Below are 18,112 nucleotides of genomic sequence, written 5' to 3'. Positions count from 1 at the left end.
AGCCAATTTGAGAGCATTGATTCTGTCCATAATCTCCTCATAAGGAGGAGAATCACTGTCGACCGCCTTTATCAGCTCATCGAACCAGAAACATGCGGCTGTAGCGACAGGGACAATGCATGAAATTGGTAGTAGAAGGAAACCCTGCTGAACAAACATCTTTTTAAGCAAACCTTCTAATTTTTTATCCATAGGATCTTTGAAAGCACAACTATCCTCTATGGGTATAGTGGTGCGTTTGTTTAAAGTGGAAACCGCTCCCTCGACCTTGGGGACTGTCTGCCATAAGTCCTTTCTGGGGTCGATCATAGGAAACAATTTTTTAAATATGGGGGGAGGGACGAAAGGAATACCGGGCCTTTCCCATTCTTTATTAACAATGTCCGCCACCCGCTTGGGTATAGGAAAAGCTTCTGGGAGCCCCGGCACCTCTAGGAACTTGTCCATTTTACATAGTTTCTCTGGGATGACCAACTTGTCACAATCATCCAGAGTAGACAGAGTGGATAATACCTCCTTAAGCAGAATGCGGAGATGTTCCAACTTAAATTTAAATGCAATCACATCAGGTTCAGCTTGTTGAGAAATGTTCCCTGAATCAGTAATTTCTCCCTCAGACAAAACCTCCCTGGCCCCATCAGACTGAGTTAGGGGCCCTTCAGAAATATTAATATCAGCGTCGTCATGCTCTTCAGTATCTAAAACAGAGCAGTCGCGCTTACGCTGATAAGTGTTCATTTTGGCTAAAATGTTTTTGACAGCATTATCCATTACAGCCGTTAATTGTTGCATAGTAAGGAGTATTGGCGCGCTAGATGTACTAGGGGCCTCCTGAGTGGGCAAGACTCGTGTAGACGAAGGAGGGAATGATGCAGTACCATGCTTACTCCCCTCACTTGAGGAATCATCTTGGGCATCATTGTCATTGTCACATAAATCACATTTATTTAAATGAATAGGAATTCTGGCTTCCCCACATTCAGAACACAGTCTATCTGGTAGTTCAGACATGTTAAACAGGCATAAACTTGATAACAAGTACAAAAAACGTTTTAAAATAAAACCGTTACTGTCACTTTAAATTTTAAACTGAACACACTTTATTACTGCAAATGCGAAAAAACATGAAGGAATTGTACAAAATTCACCAAATTTTCACCACAGTGTCTTAAAGCCTTAAAAGTATTGCACACCAAATTTGGAAGCTTTAACCCTTAAAATAACGGAACCGGAGCCGTTTTGAACTTTAACCCCTTTACAGTCCCTGGTATCTGCTTTGCTGAGACCCAACCAAGCCCCAAGGGGAATACGATACCAAATGACGCCTTCAGAAAGTCTTTTCTAAGTATCAGAGCTCCTCTCACATGCGACTGCATGCCATGCCTCTCAAAAACAAGTGCGCAACACCGGCGCGAAAATGAGGCTCTGCCTATGCTTTGGGAAAGCCCCTAAAGAATAAGGTGTCTAAAACAGTGCCTGCCGATATTATTATATCAAAATACCCAGATAAAATGATTCCTCAAGGCTAAATATGTGTTAATAATCAATCGATTTAGCCCAAAAAAAGTCTACAGTCTTAATAAGCCCTTTTTTGAAACCCTTATTTACAATCGTAATAAACATGGCTTACCGGATCCCAGAGGGAAAATGACAGCTTCCAGCATTACATCGTCTTGTTAGAATGTGTCATACCTCAAGCAGCAAGAGACTGCTCACTGTTCCCCCAACTGAAGTTAATTGCTCTCAACAGTCCTGTGTGGAACAGCCATGGATTTTAGTGACGGTTGCTAAAATCATTTTCCTCATACAAACAGAAATCTTCATCTCTTTTCTGTTTCTGAGTAAATAGTACATACCAGCACTATTTCAAAATAACAAACTCTTGATTGAATAATAAAAACTACAGTTAAACACTAAAAAACTCTAAGCCATCTCCGTGGAGATGTTGCCTGTACAACGGCAAAGAGAATGACTGGGGTAGGCGGAGCCTAGGAGGGATCATGTGACCAGCTTTGCTGGGCTCTTTGCCATTTCCTGTTGGGGAAGAGAATATCCCACAAGTAAGGATGACGCCGTGGACCGGACACACCTATGTTGGAGAAATGAGGCTCTGCCTATGATTAGAGAAGGCCCCCAGTGAAAAAGGTGTCCAATACAGTGCCTGCCGTTTTTTTTAACATAATTCCCAAGAATAAAATAACTCCTCAAAGCTATAAACTATTAAAACTGCTTATAAATTAATCGTTTTAGCCCAGAAAAATGTCTACCAGTCTTTAAAGCCCTTGTGAAGCCCTTTATTCTTATTAATAAAAATGGCTTACCGGATCCCATAGGGAAAATGACAGCTTCCAGCATTACCAAGTCTTGTTAGAAATGTGTCATACCTCAAGCAGCCAAAGTCTGCTCACTGTTTCCCCCAACTGAAGTTAATTCCTCTCAACAGTCCTGTGTGGAAACAGCCATCGATTTTAGTAACGGTTGCTAAAATCATTTTCCTCTTACAAACAGAAATCTTCATCTCTTTTCTGTTTCAGAGTAAATAGTACATACCAGCACTATTTTAAAATAACAAACTCTTGATAGAAGAATAAAAACTACATTTAAACACCAAAAAACTCTGAGCCATGTCCGTGGAGATGTTGCCTGTGCAACGGCAAAGAGAATGACTGGGGAAGGCGGAGCCTAGGAGGGATCATGTGACCAGCTTTGCTGGGCTCTTTGCCATTTCCTGTTGGGGAGGAGAATATCCCACAAGTAAGGATGACGCCGTGGACCGGACACACCTATGTTGGAGAAATAAAATGACAATCTCCCTTAATATATTTTTCAAACCATTAGACATTGTTTTCAAACAAATGTAAATGAAAATTTTAAAAAACAAACTGTTTATGAAATCTAAATTAACCCTAATGTTCCCAATACCAAAATTGTACTGGACAGGATAAAAGTGATTTTTATGACCATAAACTGTTTGTTTTAAAAATCCTAATAGAACCTTCAGATATGCATGAAATGGACACCCATCAAGTTAAATTAAAACATAATTTATGCTTACCTGATAAATGTATTTCTCTTGTAGTGTATCCAGTCCACGGATCATCCATTACTTGTGGGATATTCTCCTTCCCAACAGGAAGTTGCAAGAGGATCACCCACAGCAGAGCTGCTATATAGCTCTTCCCCTAACTGTCATATCCAGTCATTCGACCGAAAACAAACAGAGAAAGGAGAAACCATAGGGTGCAGTGGTGACTGTAGTTTAATTAAAATTTAGACCTGCCTTAAAAGGACAGGGCGGGCCGTGGACTGGATACACTACAAGAGAAATAAATTTATCAGGTAAGCATAAATTATGTTTTCTCTTGTTAAGTGTATCCAGTCCACGGATCATCCATTACTTGTGGGATACCAATACCAAAGCTAAAGTACACGGATGATGGGAGGGACAAGGCAGGATTAAGCAGAAGGAACCACTGCCTGAAGAACCTTTCTCCCAAACACAGCCTCCGAAGAAGCAAAAGTATCAAATTTATAAAATTTTGAAAAAGTGTGAAGCGAAGACCAAGTCGCAGCCTTGCAAATCTGTTCAACAGAGGCCTCATTTTTGAAGGCCCAGGAGGAAGCCACAGCTCTAGTAGAATGAGCTGTAATCCTTTCAGGGGGCTGCTGTCCAGCAGTCTCATAGGCTAGGCGTATTACGCTCCGAAGCCAAAAGGAAAGAGAGGTTGCCGAAGCTTTTTGACCTCTCCTCTGTCCAGAGTAAACGACAAACAGGGAAGATGTTTGACGAAAATCCTTAGTAGCTTGTAAGTAAAACTTCAAGGCACGGACTACGTCCAGATTATGTAAAAGATGTTCCTTCTTTGAAGAAGGATTAGGGCACAACGATGGAACAACAATCTCTTGATTGATATTCTTGTTAGAAACCACCTTAGGTAAAAACCCAGGGTTTGGTACGCAGAACTACCTTATCTGCATGAAAAATCAGATAAGGAGAATCACATTGTAAGGCAGATAGCTCAGAGACTCTCCGAGCCGAGGAAATAGCCATCAAAAACAGAACTTTCCAAGATAAAAGTTTAATATCAATGGAATGAAGGGGTTCAAACGGAACTCCTTGAAGAACCTTAAGAACCAAGTTTAAGCTCCACGGGGGAGCAACAGGTTTAAACACAGGCTTAATTCTAACCAAAGCCTGGCAAAATGCCTGGACGTCTGGAACCTCTGCCAGACGCTTGTGCAAAAGAATAGACAGAGCAGAAATCTGCCCCTTTAAGGAACTAGCTGATAATCCTTTGTCCAAGCCCTCTTGCAGAAAAGACAATATTCTAGGAATCCTAACCTTACTACATGAGTAATTCTTGGATTCACACCAATAAAGATATTTACTCCATATCTTGTGGTAGATTTTCCTGGTAACAGGCTTTCGTGCCTGTATTAAAGTATCAATGACTGACTCGGAGAAGCCACGCTTTGATAGAATCAAGCGTTCAATCTCCATGCAGTCAGTCTCAGAGAAATTAGATTTGGATGATTGAAAGGACCTTGTATCAGAAGGTCCTGTCTTAGAGGCAGAGTCCATGGTGGAAAGGATGACATGTCCACTAGGTCTGCATACCAAGTCCTGCGTGGCCATGCAGGTGCTATCAGAATCACTGATGCTCTCTCCTGTTTGATTTTGGCAATCAGTCGAGGGAGCAGAGGAAACGGTGGAAACACATAAGCCCGGTTGAAGAACCAAGGAGCTGCTAGAGCATCTATCAGCATCGCTTCTGGGTCCCTGGACCTGGATCCGTAACAAGGAAGCTTGGCGTTCTGGCGAGACGCCATGAGATCCAACTCTGGTTTGCCCCAACGATGAATCAACTGAGCAAACACCTCCGGATGGAGTTCCCACTCCCCCGGATGGAAAATCTGCCTTCCAGTTCTCCACGCCTGGGATATGGATTGCTGACAGGTGGCAAGAGTGGTACTCTGCCCAGCGAATTATTTTTGAGACTTCTAACATCGCTAGGGAACTCCTGGTTCCCCCTTGATGGTTGATGTAAGCCACAGTCGTGATGTTGTCCGACTGAAATCTGATGAACCTCAGTGTTGCTAACTGAGGCCAAGCCAGAAGAGCATTGAATATCGCTCTTAACTCCAGAATATTTATTGGAAGGAGTTTCTCCTCCTGAGTCCACGATCCCTGTGCCTTCAGGGAATTCCAGACTGCACCCCAACCTAGAAGGCTGGCATCTGTTGTTACAATTGTCCAATCTGGCCTGCGAAAGGTCATACCCTTGGACAGGTGTACCCGAGACAACCACCAGAGAAGAGAATCTCTGGTCTCTTGATCCAGATTTAGCAGAGGGGACAAATCTGTGTAATCCCCATTCCACTGACTCAGCATGCATAATTGCAGCAGTCTGAGATGAAGGTGCGCAAATGGCACTATGTCCATTGCCGCTACCATTAAGCCGATTACCTCCATACACTGAGCTACCGAAGGGCGCGGAATGGAGTGAAGAACACGGCAAGCATTTAGAAGTTTTGATAACCTGGACTCAGTCAGGTAAGTTTTCATTTCTACAGAATCTTTAAGAGTCCCTAAGAAGGAGACTCTTGTGAGTGGGGATAGAGAACTCTTTTCCTCGTTCACTTTCCACCCGTGCGACCTCAGAAATGCCAGAACTATCTCTGTATGAGACTTGGCAACTTGAAAGCTTGACGCCTGTATCAGGATGTCGTCTAGATACGGAGCCACAGCTATGCATCGCGGTCTTAGAACCGCCAGAAGTGAGCCCAGAACCTTTGTAAAGATTCTCGGGGCTGTAGCCAACCCGAAGGGAAGAGCTACAAATTGGTAATGCCTGTCTAGAAAGGCAAACCTTAGAAACCGATGATGATCTTTGTGAATCGGTATGTGAAGGTAGGCATCCTTTAAGTCCACTGTGGTAATGTACTGACCTTCTTGGAACATGGGTAGGATGGTCCGAATAGTTTCCATTTTGAAAGATGGAACTCTGAGGAATTTGTTTAAGATCTTTAGATCCAAAATTGGTCTGAAGGTTCCCTCTTTTTTGGGAACCACAAACAGATTCGAATAAAAACCCTGTCCTTGTTCCGTCTGCGGAACTGGATGGATCACTCCCATAACTAGGAGGTCTTGCACACAGCGTAGGAATGCCTCTTTCTTTATCTGATTTGCAGATAGCCTTGAAAGATGAAATCTCCCTTGTGGAGGGGAAGCTTTGAAGTCCAGAAGATATCCCTGAGATATGATCTCCAACGCCCAGGGATCCTGAACATCTCTTGCCCACGCCTGGGCGAAGAGAGAAAGTCTGCCCCCTACTAGATCCGTCGCCGGATAGGGGGCCGTTCCTTCATGCTGTCTTAGAGGCAGCAGCAGGCTTTCTGGCCTGCTTGCCTTTGTTCCAGGACTGGTTAGGTTTCCAGGCCTGCTTAGATTGAGCAAAAGTTCCCTCTTGTTTTGAAGAGGAGGAAGTTGATGCTGCACCTGCCTTGAAATTTCGAAAGGCACAAAAATTAGACTGTTTGGCCTTTGCTTTGGCCCTGTCCTGAGGAAGGGTGTGACCCTTACCTCCAGTAATGTCAGCAATAATTTCCTTCAAACCAGGCCCGAATAAGGTCTGCCCCTTGAAAGGAATGTTGAGTAATTTAGACTTCGAAGTCACGTCAGCTGACCAGGATTTAAGCCATAGCGCCCTACGCGCTTGGATGGCGAATCCGGAATTCTTAGCCGTTAGTTTAGTCAAATGAACAATGGCATCAGAAACAAATGTTCTAAGTGTTCTAAGCTTGTCAATAATTTCAGTCAATGGAGCTGTATGGATGGCCTCTTCCAGGGCCTCAAACCAGAATGCCGCCGCGGCCGTGACAGGCGCAATGCATGCAAGGGGCTGTAAAATAAAACCTTGTTGAATAAACATTTTCTTAAGGTAACCCTCCAATTTTTTATCCATTGGATCTAAAAAAGGACAACTGTCCTCAACCGGGATAGTAGTACGCTTTGCTAAAGTAGAAACTGCTCCCTCCACCTTAGGAACCGTCTGCCATAAGTCCCGTGTAGTGGCGTCTATTGGAAACATTTTTCTAAGCATAGGAGGTGAGGAAAAAGGCACACCCGGTCTATCCCACTCCTTGCTAATAATTTCTGTAAGCCTTTTAGGTATAGGAAAAACATCAGTACACACCGGTACCGCATAGTATTTATCCAGCCTACACAATTTCTTTGGTACTGCAACTGTGTTACAGTCATTCAGAGCAGCTAATACCTCCCCAAGCAACACACGGAGGTTCTCAAGCTTAAATTTAAAATTAGAAATCTCTGAATCAGGTTTCCCCGAATCAGAGATGTCACCCACAGACTGAAGCTCTCCGTCCTCATGATCTGCATATTGTGACGCAGTATCAGACATGGCCCTTACAGCATCTGCGCGCTCTGTATTTCTCCTAACCCCAGAGCAATTGCGCTTGCCTCTTAATTCAGGCAACCTGGATAATACCTTTGACAGGGTATTATTCATGATTGCAGCCATGTCCTGCAAGGTAATCGCTATGGGCGTCCCTGATGTAATTGGCGCCATATTAGCGTGCATCCCCTGAGCGGGAGGCGAAGGGTCTGACACGTGGGGAGAGTTAGTCGGCATAACTTCCCCCTCGTCAGAATCTTCTGGTGATATTTCTTTTATAGTTAAAAAAGACTGATCTTTACTGTTTAAGGTGAAATCAATACATTTAGTACACATTCTCCTATGGGGCTCCACCATGGCTTTCAAACATAATGAACAAGTAGTTTCCTCTGTGTCAGACATGTTTAAACAGACTAGCAATGAGACTAGCAAGCTTGGAAAACACTTTAAACAAGTTTACAAGCAATATAAAAAAACCTAACTGCACCTTTAAGAAACACAAATTTTGTCAAAATTTGAAATAACAGTGAAAAAAGGCAGTTACACTAACAAAATTTTTACAGTGTATGTAACAAGTTAGCAGAGCATTGCACCCACTTGCAAATGGATGATTAACCCCTTAATACCCAAAACAGAATAATAAGACAAAAACGTTTTTTTTTGTTTTTTTTTCAAACAGTCACAACTGCCACAGCTCTACAGTGGCTTTTTACCTCCCTCAAAAACGACTTTGAAGCCTTTTGAGCCTTCCAGAGATGTCCTGGATCATGCAGAAAGAAGCTGGATGTCTGTGTCTGTAATTTTTTCTGTGCAAAAAAAAACAGCAAAATAGGCCCCTCCCACTCATATTACAACAGTGGAAAGCCTAAGGAAACTGTTTCTAGGCAAAATTCAAGCCAGCCATGTGGAAAAAACTAGGCCCCAATAAGTTTTATCACCAAATACATATAAAAATGATTAAACATGCCAGCAAACGTTTTATATTACATTTTTATAAGAGTATGTATCTCTATTAATAAGCCTGATACAAGTCGCTATTACTGCATTTAAGGCTTTACTTACATCGGTATCAGCAGCATTTTCTAGCAAATTCCATCCCTAGAAAAATATTAACTGCACATAACTTATTGCAGGAAAACCTGCACGCCATTCCCTCTCTGAAGTTACCTCACTGCTAAGATCATAGAAAACGCAGGCAGATTCTTCTTCTAAATACTGCCTGAGATAACCAGTACACTCCGGCACCATTTAAAAATAACAAACTTTTGATTGAAGAATAAACTAAGTATAAAACACCACAGTCCTCTTACGACCTCCATCTTGGTTGAGGCTTGCAAGAGAATGACTGGATATGACAGTTAGGGGAGGAGCTATATAGCAGCTCTGCTGTGGGTGATCCTCTTGCAACTTCCTGTTGGGAAGGAGAATATCCCACAAGTAATGGATGATCCGTGGACTGGATACACTTAACAAGAGAAATTAGTTTCAATTTCTATGCCTAATACTACTGTGGTCCAGATTATACAAAATAGCTAATGTCCCATTCCAGGTTTAGGCCATCAGGAATCCTGGTTTTAAGCTGGTAAATCCAGTATAATTCTTTCCTATCCAGAATTTTATACCTGTTTCCACCTCTTAAAGGGACATTAGCTACATCAATGATTTTAACCATAACATTTCCTTCATTGGTAAAATGAAATAAGTTGAAATGCCTTGCCACTGTGGAGTCTTTACAATAATTTTTTACATCGTTAACATGTTCTCTCACCCTTACATTGACTTCTCTTGTCGTTTTTCCTACATGTTGGATTTTGCAAAATTTGCATTCCAACAACTAGACTGTAAATTTGGTTTTGCTGTTGGCATAGAAAGAAATTTTATATTCTTGTCCATCCGCAGTAGACTTAAATGTGGTAGCCCTTTCTATCATATCACATGTTAGACATGTCCCTGCTCCGCATCTGAAACAACCTTGTTTCCTTAACCAATTCTCTCCCCTATTGGTCTCTCCACTCATTTGTTGGAGGGTCTTAAAGACATCAGGTGGAGTAAGAACTATTGTTGGGTAGTTGTTGACATTGTATCCCTTTACACAGCCATCCCACATAATATGGGGATTTTGGCGGTGAGATATTTTCTGGACAAATATACAGCGTATAATGATGAAGTCAAGGTTTACATTTGTGCAATTTTAGAATTTGTGCTTACCCACAATTTTCTGATATTTGATTGTAAATTTTACCTCCAGCGTTGTGGCACGGCAATGGGGGCAAAGTTTGCCCCCTGCTTTGCCAACTTATATGTTGGATACTGGGAATTTAAATATCTTTATAACAGCAAATATGCACGGTTTACAGGTAATATTAAATATTACAAAAGGTTCATTGATGATCTGATTATGATCATTGATGAGCCTTGGGATGAAAATAAATTTTGGTTTGCGAAATGTTCTAGACACTATCATTTCTTGCTCAGCCACCCCCTCCAGCGATATATCCAAAAAGTCAACACATTGATGGCTGTGATATCCTACAAATCTTAGGTTCATCTCATTATCAAGAAATGTTAGAAAACTCTGAAATTTATTTTCATCCCAAGGCTCATCAATGATCATAATCAGATCATCAATGAACCTCTTGGCCGTGTTGGATTTTTATGTAATTTAGGCAGATCTCTGTTGGATGATGGTATCTATTTAGGGGTTTTTAAGCCTGAGGATGTGGAAGTGCTTGTGCCTGAATTTCCTATCACGCCACTTTTCCACTATCTGCCTAAATTACATAAAAATCCAACACGGCCACCGGGAAGACCGATAGAGAGATTCATCTCATTTGTTGGAGGGTCTTAAAGACATCAGGTGGAGTAAGAACTATTGTTGGGTAGTTGTTGACATTGTATCCCTTTACACAGCCATCCCACATAATATGGGGATTTTGGCGGTGAGATATTTTCTGGACAAATATACAGCGTATAATGATGAAGTCAAGGTTTACATTTGTGCAATTTTAGAATTTGTGCTTACCCACAATTTTCTGATATTTGATGGTAAATTTTACCTCCAGCGTTGTGGCACGGCAATGGGGGCAAAGTTTGCCCCCTGCTTTGCCAACTTATATGTTGGATACTGGGAATTTAAATATCTTTATAACAGCGAATATGCACGGTTTACAGGTAATATTAAATATTACAAAAGGTTCATTGATGATCTGATTATGATCATTGATGAGCCTTGGGATGAAAATAAATTTCAGAGTTTTCTAACATTTCTTGATAATAATGAGATGAACCCAAGATTTGTAGGATGTCACAGCCATCAATGTGTTGACTTTTTGGATATATCGCTGGAGGGGGTGGCTGAGCAAGAAATGATAGTGTCTAGAACATTTCGCAAACCAACAGCAGGTAACACTATCTTACATGCGAGCTCATGCCATCCCCCCCATTTGATAAAAGCAATTCCAAGAGGACAATACATTAGGCTGCGAAGGAACAGTAATGATGATCAAATTTATTCACAGCAAGCAGATGAACTCACTATGAGATTGACTGCTAGAGGATATGACTACAAAAAACTGGAAAAGACAAAAAAGGATGTTGGAATACTGAAAAATAGGACTACATCCATGGATGGCAAAGACTCTTCTCTGCAATTGGATAATAGCATAGTTTTTACAACAGAATACACTAATCAGTTTTCTGATATTGTTAGAATATTGAAAAAGAATTTGTCAATATTAAGTGGTGATGATATTCTGCAGAATTATGTATCGAGTTGCAGATTTGTGTCAAAAAAGCCCGTAACTTTGGCTGCTAAGCTAGCTCCCAGTATGGTCACTAGTGGAGAGACCAATAGGGGAGAGAATTGGTTAAGGAAACAAGGTTGTTTCAGATGCGGAGCAAGGACATGTCTAACATGTGATATGATAGAAAGGGCTACCACATTTAAGTCTACTGCGGATGGACAAGAATATAAAATTTCTTTCTATGCCAACTGCAAAACCAAATTTACAGTCTACTTGTTGGAATGCAAATTTTGCAAAATCCAATATGTAGGAAAAATGACAAGAGAAGTCAATGTAAGGGTGAGAGAACATGTTAACGATGTAAAAAATTATTGTAAAGACTCCACAGTGGCAAGGCATTTCAACTTATTTCATTTTACCAATGAAGGAAATTTTATGGTTAAAATCATTGATGTAGCTAATGTCCCTTTAAGAGGTGGGAACAGGTATAAAATTCTGGATAGGAAAGAATTATACTGGATTTACCAGCTTAAAACCAGGATTCCTGATGGCATAAACCTGGAATGGGACATTAGCTATTTCGTATAATCTGGACCACAGTAGTATTAGGCATAGAAATTGAAACTAATTTAATTTAACTTGATGGGTGTCCATTTCATGCATATCTGAAGGTTCTATTAGGATTTTTAAAACAAACAGTTTATGGTCATAAAAATCACTTTTATCCTGTCCAGTACAATTTTGGTATTGGGAACATTAGGGTTAATTTAGATTTCATAAACAGTTTGTTTTTTAAAATTTTCATTTACATTTGTTTGAAAACAATGTCTAATGGTTTGAAAAATATATTAAGGGAGATTGTCATTTATTTTTTGCAAAGGTTGTAACAAATAAGAAATACTAATTACCTTTATATCATTAAGACAGGAGAGTAATGTTTAAAATAGTCTTGTATTTGAATCTAATGGATCTAATAATTGTTTTTTCAATATGATTCAGTGGTAATGAACACATGATAATGTATACTGTAGCATATTTTATGTTAATTACATATACTTTTAATGTTTGGTTGTTTTTTGACATTAAGGGGTTAAATATGCAAGTAATATGTCCCAGTATAAGAGGGCCATGTTTGGGAACACCTGTTGTCTCTGATGAAACGCCACTAGGGGGCGTGAAACGCGTCAGACGTTCATTCCATGTCATCTTTGTTTTGCCTCTAAGGAAAATAAAAGTTTTTGTTGAATATTAAAAGCTGGTGCTGCCTTTTCGATTTTTGTATTGCTGATTTGGGGCAATTGATTTGTTGCCCACCCAGGCATTGCACCCAGTCACCGCATGTTCTCCTTGCCCATTTTGCCATTACCACGGCGGTGTCTGTGACGTCATCACCCTGAGCCGCTGTCCGGGCCGGCCTGAGAGTTTGGAGCGGCCGCTTACCTTGTACTCGTATTTGTTTAGCTTACTTGACTTCTTAGGGTTGACTACGACTGTCATGTCATCCAGGGTGGCCAAAACCTCCTTGAGTAACAACCGGTGGTGTACTAACTTAAATCTGAAGGATACAACTTCAGCGTCAGCAGAAGGAATTACACTGTCCGAGTCTGAGATTTCACCATCAAATGCTACAGAAGTATCTTCCTCCTCCGATTTCTGAGAGGGAGCATTTGGAAAAGCCACGACTTTATCAGAAACCTTACTCACTGATTCATTACCTTTCCTCTTGCGCTTCCCCTGCAACATGGGGAAGGCAGATAGCGCCGCAGTTACCGCAGATGATATGTAGGTAGCAAACTCCAACCGGAGTGTGAGAGGAAACGCAGAGCACTGCATGTGTGGACGACAAAGTCTGGAACACTTGAGGAGAAAGCTGCGGCATGTCTGGAACAGGAGACTCCTGAACAACCTCTGTCTTAGATAATGATAGCTCAGTATCAAAAAGTCTATCCCTGTAATGTAATGTTCTCTCAATACATGAGGAACAAAAAGGGATTGGTGGTTCCACATTAGCATAAAAACACAAACCACAAGTAACATTTTGCAGGGCCTCTTGGTCCATCTTTACCCAAAAAGAAAAAAAAAACACGTTACTGTTTCTTTAGATTTCAAACTGACACTTTGTTTTTTAACAGTAGAGCAGCGACTCTATAGAAAAATCAGGCAACCTCTAAACCTCAGCAAGCTCTGTTGAGGTGCCTATCTGTCCTGCTGGCTGCCGGATTCAATAGCAGTTAGCGATTCGGACTACCAACACAGCTGCACTAGCCGGTTCACAAACGATAGTTGACATCGTCCTTCTGAAGGGCCGAACCGCAACAGATCCTCTACCATCCGATACACACCGGAAGAGGAAAGAAAGCACGCAAAAGAAAATCCCTTGCCGCCTCAGAGAAAGCCTGCCCATCGTGGGCGTGTCTAAGAGAACCTCCCGGTCGCCATTATACTGCCTGTCCAGGAGACTTCTAACAAAGTTCAAAAACACACCAAAGACTTTACTGAGCCTCAATAAAAATTCCACTGTAAGTTTTATGTTCTCCATCAGAGCTGCAGTCTCTTCAAAAACTTGTCCCCAGTACCTGCACCAAGCTGCCACACAATATCTATTACCCATAATAGTATGATTGCCTTAAAGTTCCCAACAGATCTAACTGTTAAAGTGCCAGGATATCCCTTCTTACTTGAGAATTAAAATTGGCACTTACCTCAATGTAAATCTGCCCGGCAGCAGGGCAGCTCATCTGGTTTGAGAGGGCTTCCTCCCTCACATGGACCTGTGGAAAGAAGAAAGACTGAATAATCTTACTCAGGCTTTCAAGTTAGGGCAGCAATAACTGAGTATACCCCACAAGTTCCCAAATGCTTAAAAGCCACCACTGCTCTACTGAAGAGACTGATGTGGACTACGGCTAAACCACAGTAAAAAAACAGAGCAAACATGCTCTGCTTTAAAATAATAAACTCTTGATTGAAGAATCTTCTTACAGACACCTAAATTTTACCACCTTTTAACGTAATCAAAGAGAATGACTGGGGTTGGAATGAAGGGAGGTGATATTTAACAGCTTTGCTGTGGTGCTCTTTTCCTCCTCCTACTGGCCAGGAGTTATATTCCCAATAGTAATTAGAGATGATCAGTGGACTCACTTTGACATTAGAAAGAAATATAATAACCCATTTTAGCATGTATGATATATATATATATTTTAAAAAAAAAAAAAAAACAATGGCAAAAATTAAAAAGAAACACTCAAACAAGTACTTACCAAATACTGTTGAGGATAAAAAACAGCTGAATAAAAATGCAGCCAAATGGTAGTATGCCCCCCATGATGATGCCTGGGAATGGTTTTGTAAAAAATGACTGCACTGGAATTTGACGTGGAATTTGATTTGTACGAACTGGATGTTCAATGGGCTTGAAAAAGAACAGAAATAAAGCTTAGCATTGGAGAATTAAGCTTCTTACTTTAAATAATGTTTGATATTCAACGTTATATTCTGGAGCTTATGCTGATATTCTTGCACTTTCTTGGTGTAGGTAGAAACTCACACAAGCCTTCAAAGTACAATTGTCTGTGATAGAATTATAAAGGGCCAATTAGAAGGCTGAGCAAGGCCACTGGATCATAATGTGACACTACCAAGTGTTACCAACACTAATTTGCTTCCTGTCCTACTGGTTTTAGTTCATATATGGCCAAGCCAGCCCAAATATAGATACACTAGAAACAGTGAATTGTCTTCAATTGTCTTCAAATGTGACTCATGAAAAAACAATTTATGCTTACCTGATAAATTAATTTCTTTCATAGTAGTGAGAGTCCACGATCTATTACTCACAGGAATTACTCTTCTCTACCACTAGGAGGCGATAAAGTTTCTGAAACCCCTCTATAACCCCTCCCACCTCACACATACCTTAGTCTAATGCACTGGTTTTCAAACCTGTCCTCAGGCCTCCCCAACAGGCCAGGTTTTCAGGATTACCTTGGGTGAGAGCAGGTAAAATAACCTTGGTTAAAAATCAGCAGATTATTTCACCTGTGTTCTAGTTCAGATATCCTCAAATGTGGCCTGTAAGGGAGGCCAGAGGTTTAAAAAAAGTAAGGGAAAAAGATGTGCTTAAAAAAAAAATCTAATCTCAAAAAAACAAAATGCGGGCACTCATAGACTCCACCATGAAAGAAATGAATTTATCAGGTAAGCATAACTTATGTTTTCTTTTATACAGGCAGTGAGAGTCCATGATCCATTACTCATGGGAACTAATACACAAGCTGCGGAGTCCACTAGTAATAACATAAAGGGAGGGATTTAAAAAAACATAATTTATGTAAGAACTTACCTGATAAATTCCTTTCTTTCATATTAGCAAGAGTCCATGAGCTAGTGACGTATGGGATATACATTCCTACCAGGAGGGGCAAAGTTTCCCAAACCTCAAAATGCCCATAAATACACCCCTCACCACACCCACAATTCAGTTTAACGAATAGCCAAGAAGTGGGGTGATAAAAAAGTGCGAAAGCATATAAAATAAGGAATTGGAATAATTGTGCTTTATACAAAATCATAACCACCACAAAAAAAGGGCGGGCCTCATGGACTCTTGCTAATATGAAAGAAATGAATTTATCAGGTAAGTTCTTACATAAATTATGTTTTCTTTCATGTAATTAGCAAGAGTCCATGAGCTAGTGACGTATGGGATAATGACTACCCAAGAAGTGGATCTTTCCACACAAGAGTCACTAGAGAGGGAGGGATAAAATAAAGACAGCCAATTCCTGCTGAAAATAATCCACACCCAAAATAAAGTTTAACGAAAAACATAAGCAGAAGATTCAAACTGAAACCGCTGCCTGAAGTACTTTTCTACCAAAAACTGCTTCAGAAGAAGAAAATACATCAAAATGGTAGAATTTAGTAAAAGTATGCAAAGAGGACCAAGTTGCTGCTTTGCAGATCTGGTCAACCGAAGCTTCATTCCTAAACGCCCAGGAAGTAGAAACTGACCTAGTAGAATGAGCTGTAATTCTCTGAGGCGGAGTTTTACCCGACTCAACATAGGCAAGATGAATTAAAGATTTCAACCAAGATGCCAAAGAAATGGCAGAAGCTTTCTGGCCTTTTCTAGAACCGGAAAAGATAACAAATAGACTAGAAGTCTTACGAAAAGATTTCGTAGCTTCAACATAATATTTCAAAGCTCTAACAACATCCAAAGAATGCAACGATTTCTCCTTAGAATTCTTAGGATTAGGACATAATGAAGGAACCACAATTTCTCTACTAATGTTGTTGGAATTCACAACTTTAGGTAAAAATTCAAAAGAAGTTCGCAACACAGCCTTATCCTGATGAAAAATCAGAAAAGGAGACTCACAAGAAAGAGCAGATAATTCAGAAACTCTTCTGGCAGAAGAGATGGCCAAAAGGAACAAAACTTTCCAAGAAAGTAATTTAATGTCCAATGAATGCATAGGTTCAAACGGATGAGCTTGAAGAGCTCCCAGAACCAAATTCAAACTCCAAGGAGGAGAAATTGACTTAATGACAGGTTTTATACGAACCAAAGCTTGTACAAAACAATGAATATCAGGAAGAATAGCAATCTTTCTATGAAAAAGAACAGAAAGAGCAGAGATTTGTCCTTTCAAAGAACTTGCGGACAAACCCTTATCTAAACCATCCTGAAGGAACTGTAAAATTCTCGGTATTCTAAAAGAATGCCAGGAAAAATGATGAGAAAGACACCAAGAAATATAAGTCTTCCAGACTCTATAATATATCTCTCGAGATACAGATTTACGAGCCTGTAACATAGTATTAATCACAGAGTCAGAGAAACCTCTTTGACCAAGAATCAAGCGTTCAATCTCCATACCTTTAAATTTAAGGATTTCAGATCCTGATGGAAAAAAGGACCTTGTGACAGAAGGTCTGGTCTTAACGGAAGAGTCCACGGTTGGCAAGAGGCCATCCGGACAAGATCCGCATACCAAAACCTGTGAGGCCATGCCGGAGCTACCAGCAGAACAAACGAGCATTCCTTCAGAATCTTGGAGATTACCCTTGGAAGAAGAACTAGAGGCGGAAAGATATAGGCAGGATGATACTTCCAAGGAAGTGATAATGCATCCACTGCCTCCGCCTGAGGATCCCGGGATCTGGACAGATACCTGGGAAGTTTCTTGTTTAGATGGGACGCCATCAGATCTATTTCTGGAAGTTCCCACATTTGAACAATCTGAAGAAATACATCTGGGTGAAGAGACCATTCGCCCGGATGCAACGTTTGGCGACTGAGATAATCCGCTTCCCAATTGTCTATACCTTGGGATATGAACCGCAGAGATTAGACAGGAGCTGGATTCCGCCCAAACCAAAATTCGAGATACTTCTTTCATAGCCAGAGGACTGTGAGTCCCTCCTTGATGATTGATGTATGCCACAGTTGTGACATTGTCTGTCTGAAAACAAATGAACGATTCTCTCTTCAGAAGAGGCCAAAACTGAAGAGCTCTGAAAATTGCACGGAGTTCCAAAATATTGATCGGTAATCTCACCTCCTGAGATTCCCAAATTCCTTGTGCCGTCAGAGATCCCCACACAGCTCCCCAACCTGTGAGACTTGCATCTGTTGAAATTACAGTCCAGGTCGGAAGCACAAAAGAAGCCCCCTGAATTAAACGATGGTGATCTGTCCACCATGTTAGAGAGTGTCGAACAATCGGTTTTAAAGATATTAATTGAGATATCTTCGTGTAATCCTTGCACCATTGCTTCAGCATACAGAGCTGAAGAGGTCGCATGTGAAAACGAGCAAAGGGGATCGCGTCCGATGCAGCAGTCATAAGACCTAGAATTTCCATGCATAAGGCTACCGAAGGGAATGATTGTGACTGAAGGTTTCGGCAAGCTGTAATCAACTTTAGACGTCTCTTGTCTGTT

General features: G+C 40.9%; 1 protein-coding gene across 1 annotated transcript in view; it reads right to left on the bottom strand.

The window, feature by feature from the left end:
- Nucleotides 1-18,112, bottom strand: part of LOC128645912 (transmembrane 9 superfamily member 2) — a 662,966-nt gene that overhangs the window by 112,990 nt on the left and 531,864 nt on the right. The window contains exon 17 of the mRNA XM_053699233.1: nucleotides 14,422-14,573. Within this exon, the coding sequence (XP_053555208.1) occupies nucleotides 14,422-14,573 (152 nt within the window). The remainder of the gene's footprint in view (nucleotides 1-14,421; nucleotides 14,574-18,112) is intronic.

Source organism: Bombina bombina, chromosome 1, assembly GCF_027579735.1.
Source record: "Bombina bombina isolate aBomBom1 chromosome 1, aBomBom1.pri, whole genome shotgun sequence".
Classification (NCBI taxonomy): Eukaryota; Metazoa; Chordata; class Amphibia; order Anura; family Bombinatoridae; genus Bombina; species Bombina bombina.
Note: the sequence above shows the minus strand (reverse complement) of the source record. Positions and strands in the feature narration are given on the sequence as shown.